The 19,475-nt window shown below is 36.5% G+C and overlaps 1 protein-coding gene and 2 pseudogenes across 6 annotated transcripts in view; all 3 read left to right on the top strand.

The window, feature by feature from the left end:
• CNOT4 (CCR4-NOT transcription complex subunit 4) overlaps window positions 1-19,475 on the top strand; it is a 147,627-nt gene that overhangs the window by 86,245 nt on the left and 41,907 nt on the right. For 3 of the 6 annotated variants that reach the window (XM_065939045.1, XM_065939042.1, XM_065939047.1), the window contains exons 4-7: window positions 2,703-2,789; window positions 3,578-3,679; window positions 4,404-4,529; window positions 7,302-7,426. In XM_065939045.1, the coding sequence (XP_065795117.1) occupies window positions 2,703-2,789; window positions 3,578-3,679; window positions 4,404-4,529; window positions 7,302-7,426 (440 nt within the window). Of the gene's footprint in view, window positions 1-2,702; window positions 2,790-3,577; window positions 3,680-4,403; window positions 4,530-7,301; window positions 7,436-19,475 lie in introns of all 6 variants that reach the window. The other 3 variants (XM_065939044.1, XM_065939041.1, XM_065939046.1) reach the window with 1 other exon arrangement.
• Window positions 15,040-16,622, top strand: LOC136171052 (signal transducer and activator of transcription 2 pseudogene; annotated as a pseudogene).
• Window positions 16,622-17,168, top strand: LOC136171051 (signal transducer and activator of transcription 2 pseudogene; annotated as a pseudogene).

Genomic DNA, 19,475 nt, shown 5'->3' with positions numbered 1-19,475 from the left:
CTGGGAGCTTATGGTGCAAACTCTCAGGGGCTGAAATAAGTATTTCAACTGGATCCGCAAATGATTTGTGTGTGTATATAAGTTTTTAAAGTACTTTTTTTCCCAGTACATTATGAAATAGGCGCTTGCATCTGTTTGTAGAATCACTGTGAATGTGACAACTAAAAGTGCAGATTGTTACAGATGTATGTACTGACAGCATAGGTACCATGAAGAGTTAATGATGTGTGTGATTTTTCCGAAGAATTCTTAGTAAAATTTCAAACAAAGCATTTGTAGTCGTCCCTTAATTACATAGTGTTTGCTTTTAAATTCAACATACATTGAAACTGTGGGAAAGTGCTTTATATTTATGATTTGTTTCTAGATTCACTTAGTTATAAACAAGCATCTTGGCTAGATGAATGTCTTGTAGAACATTCAGAAGTTGTGTAGGGTGGTTCTTTGTGGTGCAGGGCTAGCCTGCGTGCTGTGAGCTGTCCCTGGCCCCCATCCACTGAGCGCCGAGTGTCTCCCAGTTACGCTGACATGATGTGCCAGCATCCCTTGATGCCGCCTTCGTTGAGAAGTACTGCCGTCGGCTTGGGTGTGATAAGAGATGCTGGTGCAGCACAGCTTTTGACCAGGCTGAGTCCCTTGAAGCAAGTCTTTTGGCTGAGGCCTTTTGCTGAATTGGTACACATCCAGCTGGAATATTGGAACGCAGTTCTGTTCTCCACTGGCCAGAAGGCTTTTCAAGATACATACTCTTCCCATAGCCTCTATCCTAAGACTTTCTGTGAACAATCTGAGAGTCATTGCCTTTGCCACTCTAAATGTCATATCCTTCAGAAGATTTGGGTGGGAAAAAGATAGAAAGCCAGTGTAGTCATTGCACCTTCTTATCTATTAAAATTGGCTGCAGAAAACATAATAACCCTATACTTATAAAAACCTAAAATAAAGTAAGGTAAAAAAAATTAAGTTGAAAACTGTTAAGAATTCATGACACCCCAACCACAGACTGTTTCACAAAACTTGGTTCTGTGAGATGTAGAGCATAATAGCTAAGATGTTAAGTATGTGGAAATATTATCAAATAAGAGTATTTGGAGAAGGTACTTTGCATACACTTGAACAGATATATGCAGAAAGCTTCAATTGAGAGATAGCTTGCTATTTGGAGAGATTGTAGGAACAGTGGGTCTGTAGGTAACCCCATTGACTGCAGCACACCAGGCTTCCCTGTTCATCCCTATCTCTTGGGGTTTCCTCAAACTCATGTCCACTGTGTCAGTGATGCCATCCAACCATCTCATCTTCTGTTGCCCCCTTCTCCACCTCCCTTCAGTCTCTCCCAACATCAGAATCTTTTCAAATGAGCTGGCTCTTCACATCAGGTGACCAGAGTATTGGAGCTTTAGCTTCAGCATCAGTCTGTCTAATGAATATTCAGCGTTGGTTTCCTTTAGATTGACTGTTTGATCTTCTTGCAGTCCAAGGCACTCAAGAGTCCTGTCTAGCACCACAACTTCAAAAGCATCAGTTCTTTGGCACTCAGCCTTGTTTATGGTCCAACTCTCATATCCATACATGACTACTGAAAAAACACAGTTTTGACTATATGAACCTCTGTTGGCAAAATGATGTCTCTGCTTTTTAGTTAGCTGTCTGGGTTTGTCATAGCTTTTCTTCCAATGAGCAAGTATCTTTTAATTTCATGGCCACAGTCACCATCTGCAGTGATTTTGGAGCCAAAGAAATTAAAATCTGACACTGTTTCCACTTTTCCTCCTATTCGCCATGAAGTGGTGGGACCGGTTGTCATGATACTCATTTTTTGAATGTTGAATTTTAAACCTATAAACAATTATTATGTAGGTCTGTGGTAAATTTTGGAAAAGAACAGTTTAATTTTGAGGTAGTTGCAAATCCTGGGAGAGAGGATTAAGTTAGCCAAAGTTAAGTTAGTTTGCAGGAGAAGCTCAATGAATGCATATAGTGATCACATAGTAAAGGATATGACACAAGTATGAGGGAAAATGACCACCAAGAAGTAACCAGGTAATAGAGAAAAATTCATTTGTTATTTATCAGGAAAAGAGAGAAAAACATAGAAGACAATTGAAAAATGGTGAAATTGACATAAGGAAAATTTATTGACATACACTGAGTAATAAATCATAAAGCATGAAAGTTTGAAAAATATTCTGTTACCATATTTGGAATTTGTAACTTATAAACAGTGCTTTAATATAATACATAATATTTTATGTGCAATAGATTTATGAGTAAAACTGTCTCTACTTGTGTCTGTTTTTGAGTTTCTGTTTAATGCATAATCTTGGTCATTGTTCTGAGACCTTGTAAGAATCATCTGTTAATGACAGTGTGGTTAAGATAGTTGATCTGTTTTGTGTTTAAGAATACTGTCAAATTAAGATCCCATAGATTATTGGTGCACATGTTAGAACGTAGTAGATAATGTGAGACTTACTCAGTCTCAGTTTCTATTCAGTGGGTCAGTAAAGAATAGATTTTTGTTGATGATTTCCTGTAGTTAAGTTAACCACACAAATTGTAATCAGTAAAGTAGTCACGTTTATTGGGAAACTTTAACAATTATTTTCTTTTCACTCAAAAGGCATGGTGCATGTCCCCATTATAAGGATAAAGTTGATGAAGTGGGGACAGTTTATACCTTATTTCTTCTTCTTTTATAGGTTTTAAAACGACCAGAATATTTTGGGAAGTTTGGTAAAATACATAAAGTCGTCATCAATAACAGCACATCATATGCAGGCTCACAGGTAACTAATTATAGGGATTTTTACCTTTCCTCCCTATGGTCAGGGCTTGACCTGGGCTGTTCAGAAGGAAAACTTGGTTTCTGTAATTAGAAAGCTTGGAGGTCAAGCATTTACACCATATAGTGACCTCTATTGGTAGGGTGGGGGAATTTTTTGGTGCTTGTTTGATCCTTTCAAAACTTAACAGTGAATTGATAAGTATTAAGAGGAAAGTAGTAACAGATTTAGTGATGGTTTGAAGGGGAGGGAGAATTGAGTCTATAACCAAGCAGTTAAATTATATAATGATTTCTATTTAATATTTTCAGATAGTGTGAACTTAGTAGAGCATTTTTGTTATGCTGATATTAGCAGCTAGAATACTCTTTATTTCTTTTTTTTTTATTTTCTATTAGAATACTCTTAAAGATTGCATTTATTCTGAGAACGTAGTTTGACACAGTATCTTCACATCTTAGTTTTTCAAATCTAATTTTCAAAGTTTGTTTTTTTTTTGTAATGTTGACAAGCCTGTCAGATGACTTTTATAAGAAAAGTGCCAAGCCAAAGATATTTCATTCATAAATATTTTAGTCTGCTTAAAATCAGATAAAATTGATTAAGTATGATTATCTTAAGATGGGCTAGTATATAGTTTAATCAAAGCTACTACTACTTCTAATCATTGTCATTATTATTAAAGATAGTGTTAGTAAAGGCCTTTAGAATTCCTTTGGCAGGTTGCAAGTTAATTTTTTTTTTAAGTTTTTGTTGAATTTGGTTCTAACGACAGTGGCTTTTCACTTTAGGGTCCAAGTGCCAGTGCTTATGTAACCTATATACGATCGGAAGATGCTCTCAGAGCCATACAATGTGTTAACAATGTGGTGGTGGATGGCAGAACACTTAAGGTAATATGGTCCTCTGGATTTTTTTTTTTTAGGGGGAAGAGATAACATGTAGCAAGTACAGAAGAACATAGCTGTTACATAGTAATGAAGGAGTCTTATTTAAAGATTGCTTCCTAGGTATCCATTCTAACCTGTGACAGCTAATTTGCTTATCACTTACCTGTTAGGGTCCTGGTCTACCAGGTGGAAGTAAACACACACCTTATTAGGGGATTAATCCTAAAAAAAAATTCTCCTGTATTTACACATATTTTCTCTTGTGAAAACGGATTTATTATTATTCTTGTAAGAAATAGGTGATGGTTCCAATTTGTTGTCCTTAAATATTTGGACATTGATTAGTTCAGGCTTGAGTGAACCAGGGGTCCCACCAAGCAATGCTTTAAGTAAGTTGAAAGAAGGATGGCATAATTAGAAAAAGGAATTTGTCTTATGTGCCTAACCGCTTAAAACATGGAACAGATTTTGCCTTCCTGCTCTCCTGATCTCTAGGGAAAGGATTTGGGTGCTCAAGCTCTGGAAACCATAGACTGAAAACCATAGGTGTTTCATCACCTTTAATAAATTCTGTAATGATGGTTGAATTCTCTAGTATTCACAGCCATACTTTGTTTCATTGTGTCTTTGCCTCATTTTAGATGAAAAAACCCTAGATACGGAAATTCTCATTCTGGTGTCAGTTTACGTTTTGGGTCTTTTTCCTTCTTCCCTTCTCTTCCTGCAGGCATCTCTAGGTACAACAAAATACTGCAGTTACTTCTTAAAGAACATGCAGTGTCCAAAGCCTGACTGCATGTACCTGCATGAGCTGGGGGACGAGGCGGCCAGCTTCACAAAAGAGGAGATGCAGGTAGTAGAGCAATGTGAACTGACTTGGCAGCAAAGGCAGCGTTTCTCTGTATAGCTTAGAATTGCAAAGGCGAAGGCTAAGGGTTTTATTTTTTACTAAACTCTTATTGTTTTAAGTTGGCTTTTTCCAAATACGTGGTTGTTCTATGGAATATCAGTTCTGCAGGACATTGTTATAATAAAAAGTGCATCTGTGGCCCCCTGTTTTGAAAATGTAGGCAAAATGAAAGCTAAGTGGAGTATTGTAATTATGAGGTTCCCCTCTGCCATCTCTGCTCTTCATAGAGCGTGCTAGAAAATAATACCGTATTAAATGCCACTGAAAAGCTAAATTGTTTTTATGAAATGATTCTACCTATGAAAGTGTACACTGAGTCAGTGTCCTGTAAAGGGTGAATTGAAGGCTTACTATCCTGTATTCTTTTTTACATTTCCTGTTCTGTCTTCTTTCAATTTGTAGTATAAATTTGCCTTTACAAGTAAAAATATTGACCATATGGCATATTAAATGAGGATTATGCCAAAGCACAGTGCTGCACTTCCCTATTATAGGTGAAGACTTCTGATTGTTGCTGTGGACTTTGCAGGAATACTTCTCATTTAGAAGGTGGGGGGCATTGACTGCTGCCTTTCATTCTCCAGGTCAAACTAGAGACAGTCTAAGAGGGGCTCCTTTCAGAGCAGATTGTTAAATGGAATGAAATATTACCCTTTTTGACTTGGAGTTATCATTGATTAAATGGCATTATAATAAGTACATTGGAATTTCTTTATAGTATGTATGGTCTTTATGATCCAGAAGCAGTGTTAAGAGACTTCCCAGGTGGTCCAGTGGTTAAGACTTCACCTTCCAACACAGGTGCTGTGGGTTCGATCCCTGGTTGGGGAGCTAAGATCTCACATGCCTCACAGTGAAAAAAACCGAACAATAAATGTTGTAACAAATTCAGTAAGGACTTTAAAAATGGTCCATGTCAAAAAAAAAAAAAAAAAACAAACAAACAACTAAAAAAAACCCCCAAACCCCAAAACTAAGTTCTCTGTGATATTTAATGGGGACAGATAGATGACTTACTTATTTCTTGCTTATCCAGTAAATGGTTCTTGACTTTTTTTCTTCTTTTGATTGAAACTTTCTTGGATGAAATCTAAGGTTGAGCCATTTCATGCTGTATTTTGACTAATGAGAGCTATGCTTTACTTATGGGTATTATTACAATGAAAATATCTGTCAAGGAGTTTCTAAGCCCCAGTTGATCTCACTTAAGTATTATTAAAAACTAAAAAAAAAATGGACGGGCAGTCCCTTGAAGTTTATTTGTAATGCTATTTAACCTGTCTCTTTAAACTGCCCCTGTTAAACTGTTTGAATACCAGTTTGAGCTCTTTGTGGCTAATGAAAGCCGTAGTATCTCCTGAAGTATTGCTTGCAGAAACAGTTTTCAGGGCTTTTTTTATTTTAAAGATGTAAAATCCACATCTAAACTGTGTTTTTCCTTAACAATTTAAAATTTATTTCATATTGTTGACCTGTATTCATCTCTCTCTTCTTTGAATTTAAAATTACTTTGAAAGGGGGTTTCTTCACTAAAACATTTCCTCAGTGTAGAAAGGAAACGAACAAATTATATCATGGCAAAAACTTGTTACTGCATAACTCAAAATTCAGTACCATATGAAATATTTGTATAGTTGAACAGGCAAGAGCCCTCTCAGAGCAGGGAATGATGCATTGTGCAATATATATGATACAGTTGTGCTGGATCACATGATACTGCCCTTGTTTTTATTGCTTTGTTTTTGTTTTGATCTGTTCTGGTTTTGGTTTTCCCATAACATCTCTTTAGACCACACTTTAAAAATAATTAACAACCCTGAAGGTAAGTAAAAATGTCCTTGCAGTCATAATATACATGCAAAGAGTAAAAAGTTATTCAGTGTAATTTCATTGTAATTTATTTTTGTGTGTGACTAGTTGCACAGTCAGTTGTTGTCTGATTTCTTCCATCATGTTTGTAACACTGCATTTTGATAGAGAGCCACCAACTCCAGGAAATACAGAGCTCTCTTTGTCATGTATAGAGCAGGGATTGGCACACTTTTTCTGTAAAGGGACAGTTAGTCAATGTTTTAGTTTTTAGTTTTTCTGGTCACATGGTCTCTGTAACGACTACTCAGATTTGCTGTTGTAGCACCAACAAGGTCATAGATTATATGTAAATGAATGAGCATTACTGTTCCCTTAAAACTTTATTTACAAAAACAAAGCGGTTGGCTCTAAATTGCCATCTTCTGGTCCAATGTTTAAATATATTCATTTTTATGTAAATGTGTTACTTAGGATAATGAAAATTCTTCATCTCTGAGTTACTTTTAGTGTTAATCTCTTCTAAAAAGAGAGATTGATCTTCAGAAAATTCTGTAATGACCTGTTAGAAAGCTTAATTCTTTTGTGGAAAGATGGGGAAGTAAATTTAAAAGGGCCCCTCTAGTTTTTTAAGCTAGCAAAAATGTTGTCTGTTAATATGTTTTTCCTCCACATAAGGTGGTTGATGATATGCTTAATTAATGGAATGTGTCTCCTGTAGTTTTGTTGAAAGAACTTTCATTGGTCTAGAAGTTCTGTGACATCTTCCTCACAGGCTTCTCTGACACTGTGACAAATTCTTATGTATTTTATTTAGGATAGCTTTAATAATTCAGAAAGTACGTCAGCATTTTATACCAGCCACTGTGTGAGTCCCACTGCAGTTTTCATTTCTTCTTCCACCAGGCGGGTAAACACCAAGAATATGAACAGAAGCTCCTTCAGGAATTATATAAATTAAACCCCAATTTCCTTCAACTGTCTACGGGTTCAGTTGATAAGAATAAGAACAAAGTGACACCACTGCAGAGGTATGATACGTAAGTACCAATACTAGTATAATCAAATACCTTAACCTTCCTGTCTGTCATTCTTCTCTTTTCATTCTGCATCTTTTTCAGGCAGGATCCTTCTTGACAGTGTCTGTCATTTGTGCAGAATTGTTGTACTGTAGGAAATGTTGAGTCACAATTTCTGGGTTTGAATATTTGCTGCCTGCTGCTCCCTGGTAATACTTCAGATGAGCCTCTCGATGCTTCCCCTTTTGCATTGATTTGCAGACTACCCTGAGCCCCAGGAACACTCTCCTTGATAAAAAGGGAAATTAAGAGATGTGGGTTATTAAAAGGCTCTTGTCACCTAATGGAGGTTTCCTTCCTGATGTAATGGCGGGGTGCGGGGGGCGGCACAAAATACTGTAAAAGGGACAGAGGGTATTAATCTGAAGCGCTTTGTGTTGGGGATACAAGTATTCATGTTTGTCTTGTCTCAGGAGTCACCAGAGTCTTATGTCCTCTGAGTGAGGAGGGTATCCCATATACAGATCTTTTTCATCTTGGAGACAACTTGTTTTTGCACAGACCTATATTCTGTTCATGTTTAAACAAATTTATAACTTTATGTATCAAATCTCATTCTGATATGGTGATCGTCACATCTTGGATTGTATTTGGTTTTGGCCTGTCAGAAAATGATATGATTAATAAAAGTGATAATTTGGGGGTTACACTTTATTCTGAATATATCTTAAGTTTGTGTTAGGATCTTGGTGTGTTTTTTTGTTGTTGTTTGGTTTTTTTTTTTTAATTTGGTAAGTCTAACTTTTGTAAAGTGAATTCATCTAAAGTAAATAGCTGTAATCAAATAGGTCAGTTTTCTTTTTTAAAAAATTTATTCCAAAGTTAAATTTGTTGAAGTGATGCTTTAAAGGTCTGGGTATTACATAGTCCCATTACAGTCCCATGTCTATTTAGCACTAGAATAATGTAAGGGCCATTTTTAAGCATAGTTAATAATAGCCACATGGATTGTTGTTAGAGTCAGTTTCTTTAAAACTTATTCTTATATTTAAATTCTTGGAAGTCCTTGTTAAGTTTATTCACTTTGATAGTAAAGATTATTTATAAAGGCAATTCAGATTTAAAAACTTCCTTTTATTTGCACACACATATGTACATATATATATAATAAATATATTGGTGGCCATAGAGCAAAATGTAAAATTATTATATAATAAACTACATGAAATTTATTTTATCAAAGCTAAGGATAAAAGTTAAGTCTAAAATCTTTGGGGGTTGATAAACTTTGACCCTTTCCATTGATCTTTTTGTATCCACCCATATGTTTATTTTATTAAGAACCTATGCTGTTATTTACCTCATTGGTTGCTAACTCTGTAGTACATTATGTAAGAATTTGTAGTAAAAATTTATTTCAGATGCTTTCAAATGCATGTCTTTATTCTCATTAAAAGTGTTGTCATTCTAGTTAAAGTCATGTTCTGGGTTTATAGCCCCTGGAGAATGCAGAGCAGAAATGTAAAATTTAGATTATCTCTTTGTGACAGCATCTGTTATTCCCTGAATATAAAAGTAATGTTCTATTGAAGGAGAGCTGAAAAATATACAAATGCATAAAGAAGAAAGTAAATATTGTATGTGATCTCAATACTCAGACATTTTCACTAAAATGATTTGGTGTATCTTCCTTGCAGTGTATATTTCCTTGCAGTCCTTTTCCTTCCTGTGAATGTATATATACAGAAAATTGCATTGGTTTGTTACATTTTAAAACTTAATACCCATTATTATGAATACTTTCCCATGTTATGGAAACATAATTTTTATGACTGTGTAGTATTCCATTATATGTGAGTATTGCACATTTATTAAACCAATCTCCTGCTGGTGTATATTATCTTACTTTCATTTTGGTGCTATTATTTATAATACTGTGATAAATATTTTTTCATGTAAACATTTTGGTTATAGTTTTGATGCTCTTAGAACTGCTAAGTCAATGATTATGAGTATTTCCTTGAATTAAGTATTTTTTTCTGCACATTTGCCAATTTTGATAAAATCTTTTTTGTTTTAATTTATATTTGGTTAATATACTGAACTTCTTGTGCACCGTGAATTCATATCTCTTTGCCATGTTTTATTGGTGTATTGAAGTGTTTTATATGCAGTATATAGGCTAGCTTCCCCCATTAGTTGACCAAGTCTACTTGTTTCAAAATAAGTCTTCTGTGTCACTCAGGAAAGGTTTTTTTTTTTTGGTCTTTTCCCTGCATTTTAAAATCAAATCTCCTACCATCACCTCTTCCTATCTAAGAGTCCTTAGGAACTAAAAATTAAGCAACAGTGTCAGAAAGTGGTATAATCACAATATGAAAACACCTTATTATTTTTAATTTATTGGACTTTTTTCTTTATATTAGAAGTGAAAATTGGAATTTACCAACATGTCTTTTCAGCATTTTAACAGTGGTTAGCTGTCTTTAACTTATGTTATTGTGATCACTTATTAATATAGATGTACTAATATTTCATTGACTTTGCCTTCATATAAAGTATAGTCAGAGCACATTTATAATTGTTTCAGTTACAGGAGAGGAGTGTCATAGCAACCACAAGTTGCAGGGGAAAAAAGAAAAGGGGGGAATTGAAACAGTATACCCATTTAGTAACTTTGCCCAAAATTAGTGCAACTGAACTTCAGCTGGGACCAAAATAAATTTTGACATGGTTACCTTTGCTTAACATAAGTACATGATATGTGAAGGATTTTTGAGAGAGGGAGAAGAGGTTTTTTTTGTTTGTTTATTTAACGCAAGGTGCACCACCCCCACCCCTCAGGATTTATTAAGGACAGTTTATGGCCCAGGTTACATAGAGTTATCAGTGTTTTGTTTTGTTTGGCAAGCTCCTATAGCTTATTTTCTTCGCATGCCGACCCCTGCCAGAGAATTAGTTTGACTGTCAATATTACTGAACGTCTGCTTTGGTCTCCACTTGTACCTTACCACCATACAGGGTACAGGTAGGGATGTATTTGTAGACAAGTTTTCTTCTCCCCTCAGGGAAGATCTGCCAAGTTAGAATGAAGAACAGTACAACTCTTTCTGTGGTCCTACCCAAGAGAGAGAACATTTTTCTTATTCGAGTTGAGAATTAAACTTTCTAGGGACAGAAAGAGTGGCCCCTTTCCTCTTTTCTTGGCATTGCTGTGTAGTGAGTAGCAGTTTTAGAAGAATTTCAAGAAAGCAAAACTTGAAAATTTATAGGTTGACATTAAACTGAAATGTACTTTTCTCATTTGTAATTAAGCCAGATTATAAATATTAAGAATATCATAACTACTAATCATCACTGAACCCCAACATGGTCCCTTGATACACATTAATGTTAGTAAGTGAAATTTTCTGTAATATGTCTTATTCCTATATCACTTAAATGAATAATTAATTAGAGAGTATGTATCATTCGTTCTTCACACACCTCCCTCCATTATTATGGATTTGAGAGTGTATCAGTCAGATTGGGTTTTGACTGTGGATACGCTGTTTTTTTGTTAGTTACTTTGAAAGGATGAATACAGATGTAGAGAAGGGGAAGTAAGGGAGCCATGCAGTAGTGATTCTTAAGGACTGTATATTCTGTTTTTAAGTTCAGGGCTTTGAAATAACCTTTATTTACATTGAGGTACTATTTGTGCACCAATTGAAGACTTAGACAGGGTAGTAATAACTAAATGGCTGCTATATGCCCAGGACAGTGCATAGGTCTACTTACTTTGGGGGACAGATTATGGAATGTGCAGATCACGCAAGTCAAGTTTATGACTTGATGTTGTGACTCAGAGAAGACATCATTGAAGGAATTGAGATGTTCAGCTTTAGATTTAGGTAGAAAGAAGGTTGAATAAAAAGTTGATGTCTTCGGTGTTCATCTAATCTCTTTAGTAGTTCTGTGTGGTAGACATCATTGTTATCTTACTGCTGGCAAGAATACTAAATCTCAGAGTTTAGGTAATTTACCAGTATCCTCTACGAGTAAGTGATAGACCAGATTCTGACCAAAAGTCTCTGTCAGTTTTAAGCCCAAGTTCATTCTTCCACTCTGCCATTTCTCAATCTAGAAGAGACGAAATTTAAGACTCTAACCTGACTTAAAAACTCTAGCGTGAATCAAAGTAAATCAGTTAAACTATGCCATAAGTGTATGTAGTTTGACCTTCAAGATCTCTGATACTTAAGGCTTATACCTCAGGATAAATATAATTGGATGTACTATTAATCCCAGGGAAGGTTTAAGCAAAACCTTCCCTAAACCACAGATTGGTGGCAGTAGAGGATAAGCTAAAGAAATGGTGAAAAGAAAATTTCTCTAGAAATTTGTCTTTTTTATCACATTGAAGGAAAAGGTGTATTTTTAAAAACTATATGCAGCTATATTTGTATTGAAAGTCAAATATAAGCTCTGATAGACTGAAGGCATAATGAGAGTGCCTTATTTATTTAACAGAATGGAAGTAGGCACTGCCTGAATCGTATTCTTCTGTCCTAATATAATTTGGTAAACCCCTGAAATTTAGAAAGGATATGGTCCAGATAATTGTATAAAATAGTCTTGAGTAGAACGTGTTAAGTCATGTATAGACTTCTGAATACCTGCAGACTCTGAAATCTTATGTAAAATTGTGTGTGTGTGTGTGTGTGTATACTTTTCTGGAGGGAGGATCCATAACCTAAAAATAGTTATAAATTACTGATATGTGTTGATACCTATAGAGGTGAATTCAGGAGCAGTATAAAGCAGTAATTCTCAAAGTATGGACAAGTGTCATGAAAGGTAGCCTACATTGTTTTTGTAAAGTGGACCCCCAGTAAGGCATCCCTCTTTTGAAGTTGGTAAATTATTTGCCATTTTGAACTTTTATTTTTGTATAAAGCTAAGGCTGCGTATTGTTAAATTAAGTAGGTGGTAAAGTTTGCTAAAATTGGGTATTTATATTAAAATTCATGAATTATGAGATTTTTCTGAATTTATTTCTCAGTCTTTCCTTATTTTTCTTAAGAAATCTTACTTATTCCCATGATATATTTCGATATATAAAGTTACTGCACATGTGCACATAGGTACTGGAAAACTAGTCAGTCAGCTCTGGTATCTTGCTCCTCTGAAGTAGAATATTTTCAAAAAGTTTAGAGAACCATGGGTATTTTTTCCGGAGGATGGTTGTAATAAGTGCGAGGAAGGGAGGGGAGGGGTGGGGATTGGTAGAAATGGGTTAGAGATTGAAGTTTTTGGTGCCTTTATTTCTTATAAGAAAAGACATGTCAAATATCTTTTTAAGATCAAATTTTATTACTGAAATACAAAATTATACTGAATAGATGGAGATTTTGCTTTTTGTTTTGAAAGCTTGTAGTAGTCTGGATGTTTAGGATGGTGGATGTCCATCTTTCAGTTTTGTTTTTTTTTTTTTCATCTTTCAGTTTTAATATTAAGGATAATTAATTTTTTGTGCTTACCAGTAATAAAAGCATTTATTTTCTTTCATATTTGGTATGTCCTGAAGTTATGAGAAACTTGCAGTTAGAATCATACTTGCCAACTACAATCAGTCTAGGTTTACTGAGGCATTATTTTCTTGCCATGTTAATTGTGTCATGTAACTTAAGATGTGGCCATATTTTACTAGCAAAGTAATTTTAGTGTCAATGTGTATTTGAAGCCCCTGTATCAAAATAAACTCTTTAAAAGCAAGCTTCCTGTCTGTAACTTAAATTTGTCCTTTGCAGTAGCAAATGTTTATCTCAGTTATTTAAGACTTTGGCAAGCATGAAAAATTAAAGTGAATTATTCTCAATGAATAAGGGAATATTTAGGAGCAGTATAAGTATGTACTTGGGTATATAGTAACATGACAGAAATTTGGAAATGTGCATTTTATTGACATTTGCCTTAAATTTCACTTTATATTCAAAATGCAACAAAAATTAGTACAACCTTGAAGACTATTTTTATCTTTTGAATATGATAAACCAGGAAACTAAACCTCACTATTTTTCTTATCCAACTCCAGTCCTTGAAAGTGATCTTTTCTTTGTCTCTTCTACTACATAACTACTTGTTTTATGTTATAATTTTTAGAAAGCAGCCAAGAGACTGTCTTTAGGAATTTGGTTGGTGTCACCACCAAGGAAGTTAAAGGAAATCAAACTCAAAAATTGCCCAATGGGCCAGTTAGAAGCTAGCAAAGTTGGCTGAGCATATGAAGATCCAGAGAGAGGCACTCTGCAGATAGTTGTGAATTTGGTTTCTTTCACTGTAAAACAGTATTTAAATTTGATGTTAATGATTCCTTCTGGCTCTAAAGCCTAATAATATCAGAGACTTTGAGGAAACTTGATACTTTTTCACTGTATTCCTTCTCCACTAGAACAGTGATCATCAGACACCAAATATCTCAATTTGGACTGAGTCAGAATCTCCAAGGACAGAATCTAGATATAGACTCTATACTTTAAATAAATAAATGTAAATTTTATATTTTGCAAAGCTCCATAGCACCACATTCCAACTGTTGGGTTAACTGGAAAATATTTAATCCTGAGAAATCTGTAATTTCACCATAGATTTCAGAACTATTTAGGACTAGAATTTTAAAAAAAATTTTAGTGAGACTGTATGAAAACATGTTTACAAATTTTTATCTACAGGGATTTATACACACAGCATTACCTTCTAGAAATAATACCTTGATTGCATTGTGAAACCTAACTTCAGTTCAGTTCAGTCACTCAGTCATGTCCGACTCTTTGTGACCCCATGGACTGTAGCACACCAGGCTTCCTTGTCCATCACCAACTCCCAGAGCTTGCTCAAACTCATGTCCATCGAGTTGGTGATGCCATCTAACCATCTCATCCTCTGCCATCCCCTTTTCCTCCTGCCTTCAATCTTTCCCAGCATCAGGGTCTTTTTCAATGAGTCAGTTCTTCACATCAGGTAGCCACAGTATTGGAGTTTCAGCTTCAGCATCAATTCTTCCAATGAATATTCAGGACTGATCTCCTTTAGGATGGACTGCTTTGCAGTCCAAGGGACTCTCAAGAGTCCCAAAGTTCACCAAAGTTCAAAAGCATCAATTCTTTGGTGCTCAGCTTTCTTTGTAGTCCAACTCCCACCTGACTACTGGAAAAACCATAGCTTTGATTAGATGGACCTTTGTCAGCAAAGTAATGTCTGTTATTTTTAATATGATGTCTAGGTTGGTCATAGCTTTTCTTGAAGGAGCAAGCGTATTTTAATTTCATAGCTGCAGTCATCATCTGCAGTGATTTTGAAGCCCAAGAAAATAAAGTCTGTCACTGTTTCCATTGTTTCCCCGTCTATGTGCCATGAAATGATGGGACTGGATGCCATGATCTTTGTTTTTTGAATATTGAGTTTTATATCAGCATTTTCACTCTTCTCTTTCACTTTTATCAAGAGGCTCTTCAGTTCCTCTTCCCTTTCTTAGGTTTCACTTTTTATGAACCCTAACTACCTATTGGAATTTCCTAATCCCATTTGAAACCAGTGCTTATCAGTCAGCTGTGTGATTCAGGTGTCTTGATTTCTTTCTCTTCATGTTGTTACTGGATAACGATGATACCAAGGCTAACATGCTGTTCTTCCACTGCTTAAGCCAGCTGAACTATGAGTGTAGCTACTGCAGCCAGGACCTTGGGTGTTTGTTACTACAGCCCAACTTGCAGAAATTCTGTTGGGACATTCTGGCCTTTCTTGGGGCCATACGTAATTGGCTGAGATGATCTTTGATCTCTTTAATTCTGCTCCAGGCTCAAAGGGCTCATTCGAAGCAAGGAGAGGCAGACCTCAAAGAACCTGTGGAAAGCCAGCAGCATGAGATTGAGTCCTGGACCCTGGAATTAAGGGCTTGATGGAGAAACTGGTAAAATCCATCAGCCAACTGAAATGCCAGCACGATGTCTTTTGCCTCCAAAATAAGAGCCAGACCCAGTGAGGATACCCTTTTTGGACTCCTGTCAGACCAGACAGCAGCAGCTTTTTCAGGAAATTCTCAGTGAACTGGACTAAAGGAATAAGGAGGTGTTGGATGCCTCCAAAGGACTACTGGGCCAATTACCCTAATTAAAGTATTGCTGTTGAAGTTGGAGGTATGGAATGTCCAGCAGCACACCGCCCGCAGTGCGGCCCCCCTGGACCACTGGCGGATCGGCTAGAGAAATGTTCACAGCTAAGCTGTGGTTTCACCTGAAGAAGTTGATGGAATTGAGTTGCTAGGTTATATATCAGGACGACCCTCTGACCCAAGGGGCGGACCTGTGAAAGGTCCCACACAGAGCTGCTTGTACGTCTGTTCCACATAGCCTTTTTGGTAGAAACCCAGCCGTGCAATTCCCGAACTCCCCATTGGCCCTCATCCTCAAGGCTGGGAGGAAGTTTACTGTTCAAACAAGGCTGCCGAACAGATTCCAGGAAGACCGTGGGTCACTGACTGTGAAAGTCTCTGTTGATTATAATCTTCCTCAGTTATAGTCATCCCTTGATATTCATGAGGATTGGTTCCTTAGGATGCCAAAATCCTCAAAGGCTCAAGTCCCTTATATAAAATGGTGTGATATTTGCACGTAACCTACACACATCCTCGTGTATACTTTAAACCATCTCTGGATTACTTAATAAAATGCTAGGTGAATAGTTGCTGGCACAAGGGAAATCCAAGTTTGCTTTTTGGAACTTTTCTGGAATTTTTTCTCCTCTGAATATTCTTGAATCTGCATAGATGGGACCCATGGATGTTGATGACCAGCTGTACAAAGTTTATAGAAGTTCAACATTCTGATTTCAACCCAGAAAACTTTGTGCCCCAAGAAGAAGCAGAGTCAGATTTTAATTTGGGTCTTTGGCTCCCTGACTCCGGAGCTGTGTTCAGGTGGTTCTGGAAAGGGCAATAGTAGGGGACTGCTGGGTACAACAGGAAGTGCACATTATCAACTTCAGGGTCGGATACAACTACCAGGATCTGAAGCAGAAGCTGAAAACAGACACCCTCTTTTTAATGATTATTCCTAATGTGAACCTACTCTTGATTGCCTGGTCCTTGATTCTTTGGTTCAGTCTGGTCAGTTCAGACCCCTAGAATCAGCAGTTCTTTTCCAGCACTGCCAGGGATGCTAGCTTCTGAAGACCATCTCTGGCACTTTGCTGCTGTGCTTCAGTGAGTCACTGGAAGGGGGCAATATCTGTTCCTGGTTGATTGATGATGACGTGCAGCCCTGCACCAGGAACGTGCTCCCATCATTCTTGCTAGCTGAAGTCATCAACTACTAACAGCGTCTTTGAGGCAAACTTACCTGAGAGCCTGCTGTACTTCCTCCACTCCTGAAGCCCCAGGGATGAGGCTTTTGGGTGCTATTATAGGAGGAAGTTCATTTTCAGGAACAGAGGAAATACCTGAAACAGATTCATTGTCATCTCTAACAGACAAGTGGATGAGCTAAAACAACCACTAGAGCCAGAACTGGAATCATTAGAGGGGGAACCCAGACTGGCACAGAGGGCCAGAGCTAAGCCTGGAGTTAGAGTCATTGCTTGAGCAGGGCTGGATCTGGGACCAGCAGTGGAACCTACTTTAGGCATGATATCACTAAGAATGCCAGAACCAAGCCCAGGACCTGAACTGGAGCTGGAGCCTGTTCTAGAGTCATTCCCAGGGAACCCTAAGAAATAGGTCTCTATCTTCATCAGTAAATGTGATATTTATGTTTGCTTTCCTTTCTTAACCTTCTTGGCATGATAATGGGTGGATGTATGTTGAATGTAAAACAACAAATTTTATTAGTATGACAGAGCATAATGAAGAAGGAATTTGGACACCTGATCCCAGTGGAGTTGTGAGAACTTTGACTGGTTAGTGGTAACTCTGAGATACGTGTTTTCTGTTCAGCCATCAGAGTGCAAGAAGTGTACATTTATTGCAGTTAGACTTGGGAAGTGTACCTTTTCTTTCTATTGAGTTTATACATTCATTTGTGAGAACTCCTCCATCTTCATTTTCTGTTTTGACACTGATAGTTGCACTTACTATGGCAAATTTAATTTTAATTGACCCATGTCTTTTACATAACAAAAAACTTTTTTTTAACAACCCACAAAACAAAAAACTTTCTAGTTATATCCTTATTCCTAAAGCTGTCATCTATTATTCCTTGAATTTGTTAATTATTCTTAAAATAAATTGAAGAATATACTAAAATTGAATGGGACTTAAGCTTAGTAAATCTTGCCCTGATCCTGATATTTCAGTAGCTGTCTTTGAATTGATGACACTGATATAAATATTTTGATCTAGAGATCTTTGATAAGACCTTCCCAGGTAAAGTGATAAGTATTCGTGAATCACTGTTTATGAATCTGCAGTTGGTATGGTGGAAAAGATGCTATAAAGTATTCTAATCAGTTGTAATCCAGAAACAGTCTCAAGGTTTAATTCTGAATGCTATAATATTTTCATATATTACCCTTGACATTAGCAAGATTGACCTTATCTAAGTTGAAAATTATTATTTAGTGCTTTCTAGTGGTGGTAATTGAGGAGGTGAACCAAGATAAAGACCCTGAAATTTCCTTCTGTGATATCTTGCTCTCATCTTTCTGTTTCTATGACTACTCCTTCCTCTCATTTTTAAGCCCTTATTCCCTATTGAAAGAACAGTGCAAACTTGGGGAAGGTGACAGTAGATAGCAACAGGAATCAGTCTCTCCACCTGGACAACAATTGCACTTGCATAATCTGTCTAATGAACCTATTCTTGAACTCTTGAGGTCTTTTGAAGGCTTGCAACTTTCAGGGAAAGACTTAGCAGTTAATTTTGGTAAACTTCCCCTCTTAGCACAGTAGCTCCCCACCCCACCCCAGCCACATGGCAGGTGCTATATACATGTTCTTAGAGCAGCTTGCCTATAGCTTGTGGAAGACAGGATGGACAAAGTGGACCATGTCTTCAAATATCGAGGCTCTCTGCTCTGATCGCTGATCATGGCTTCTGATCACAGGTGCAGAGAGGCAGGCAAGCATTGTTGTATCTCCTCTCATAGTTACAAGTCCCTTCCTCTCTGACTGAAGTGATTTCCAGAGAATTTGATGGACTGATACCCACTTGCCATACCCCTTTAATTTTTGCTTTTTCTCCTTTTGGGAACTGGACATTAAAGACTAGGACATTCAAAAACAGCTACATATAAGGAAAAAATTAGAAACTTACTCTACATGTCCAGGGAAGGCTCAAAAAAGACCTGAGAAGACCTTAAGTTTACAGCTAAGACTAATTCTCAGTACAGAGACAGGCTGCAACAATCAAAAAAGAAAAAAAAAAAAAGCAGCTGATAACAAAAAGAGCAAACACTGGGGAAAGGGGAGAATCTGATTTCCAGAGGTACCATGTTATTAGATAGATTCAAATGGACAGTGTTAAACAAAAAAATCAGAAGGCATACAAAGAAACAGAAAAGAATGGTCCGTTCAAAAGAAAATAATAAATCAACAGAAACTGTCTTTGGAAAAGACCTAAATGGCAGATATACTGGACAGTCTTTAAAGTAACTCTTACAGATTCTTAAAGAATTAAGGAAAGATGTGGAGAAAGAAAAATGATGCATGAAGAAAAATGGAACATCAATAAAAGGTAGAAAAATTTAAAACTAAAAAAAATTCTGGAGCTGAAAAGTACAATAATTGAAACAAAAATTACTACAGAGGATTCAAAGACAGATTTGAGAAGACAGAAGAAAGAATCAACAAACTTAAAGATAGGGTGATGGACATTATCTAGTCTGAGGAACACACAAAGATTGAGGAAAGGAGAACAGCCTAAGGGACTTATAGGACTCCAGGGGACCAGCAGATGCATTATTGGAGTTGAGAGGAGAGGAGAGAAAGATGCAGAGAGAATATTTGAAGAGATAATGACTGAAAACTTCCCAAGTCTGCTAAGTATAAGCATTCAAGAAGCTTAACAAATTCTAATTAAGGTGAACT

Source organism: Muntiacus reevesi, chromosome 6 (genome assembly GCF_963930625.1).
Source record: "Muntiacus reevesi chromosome 6, mMunRee1.1, whole genome shotgun sequence".
In the NCBI taxonomy this organism is placed as follows: Eukaryota; Metazoa; Chordata; class Mammalia; order Artiodactyla; family Cervidae; genus Muntiacus; species Muntiacus reevesi.
This window is presented reverse-complemented; position numbering and strand designations above follow the sequence as displayed.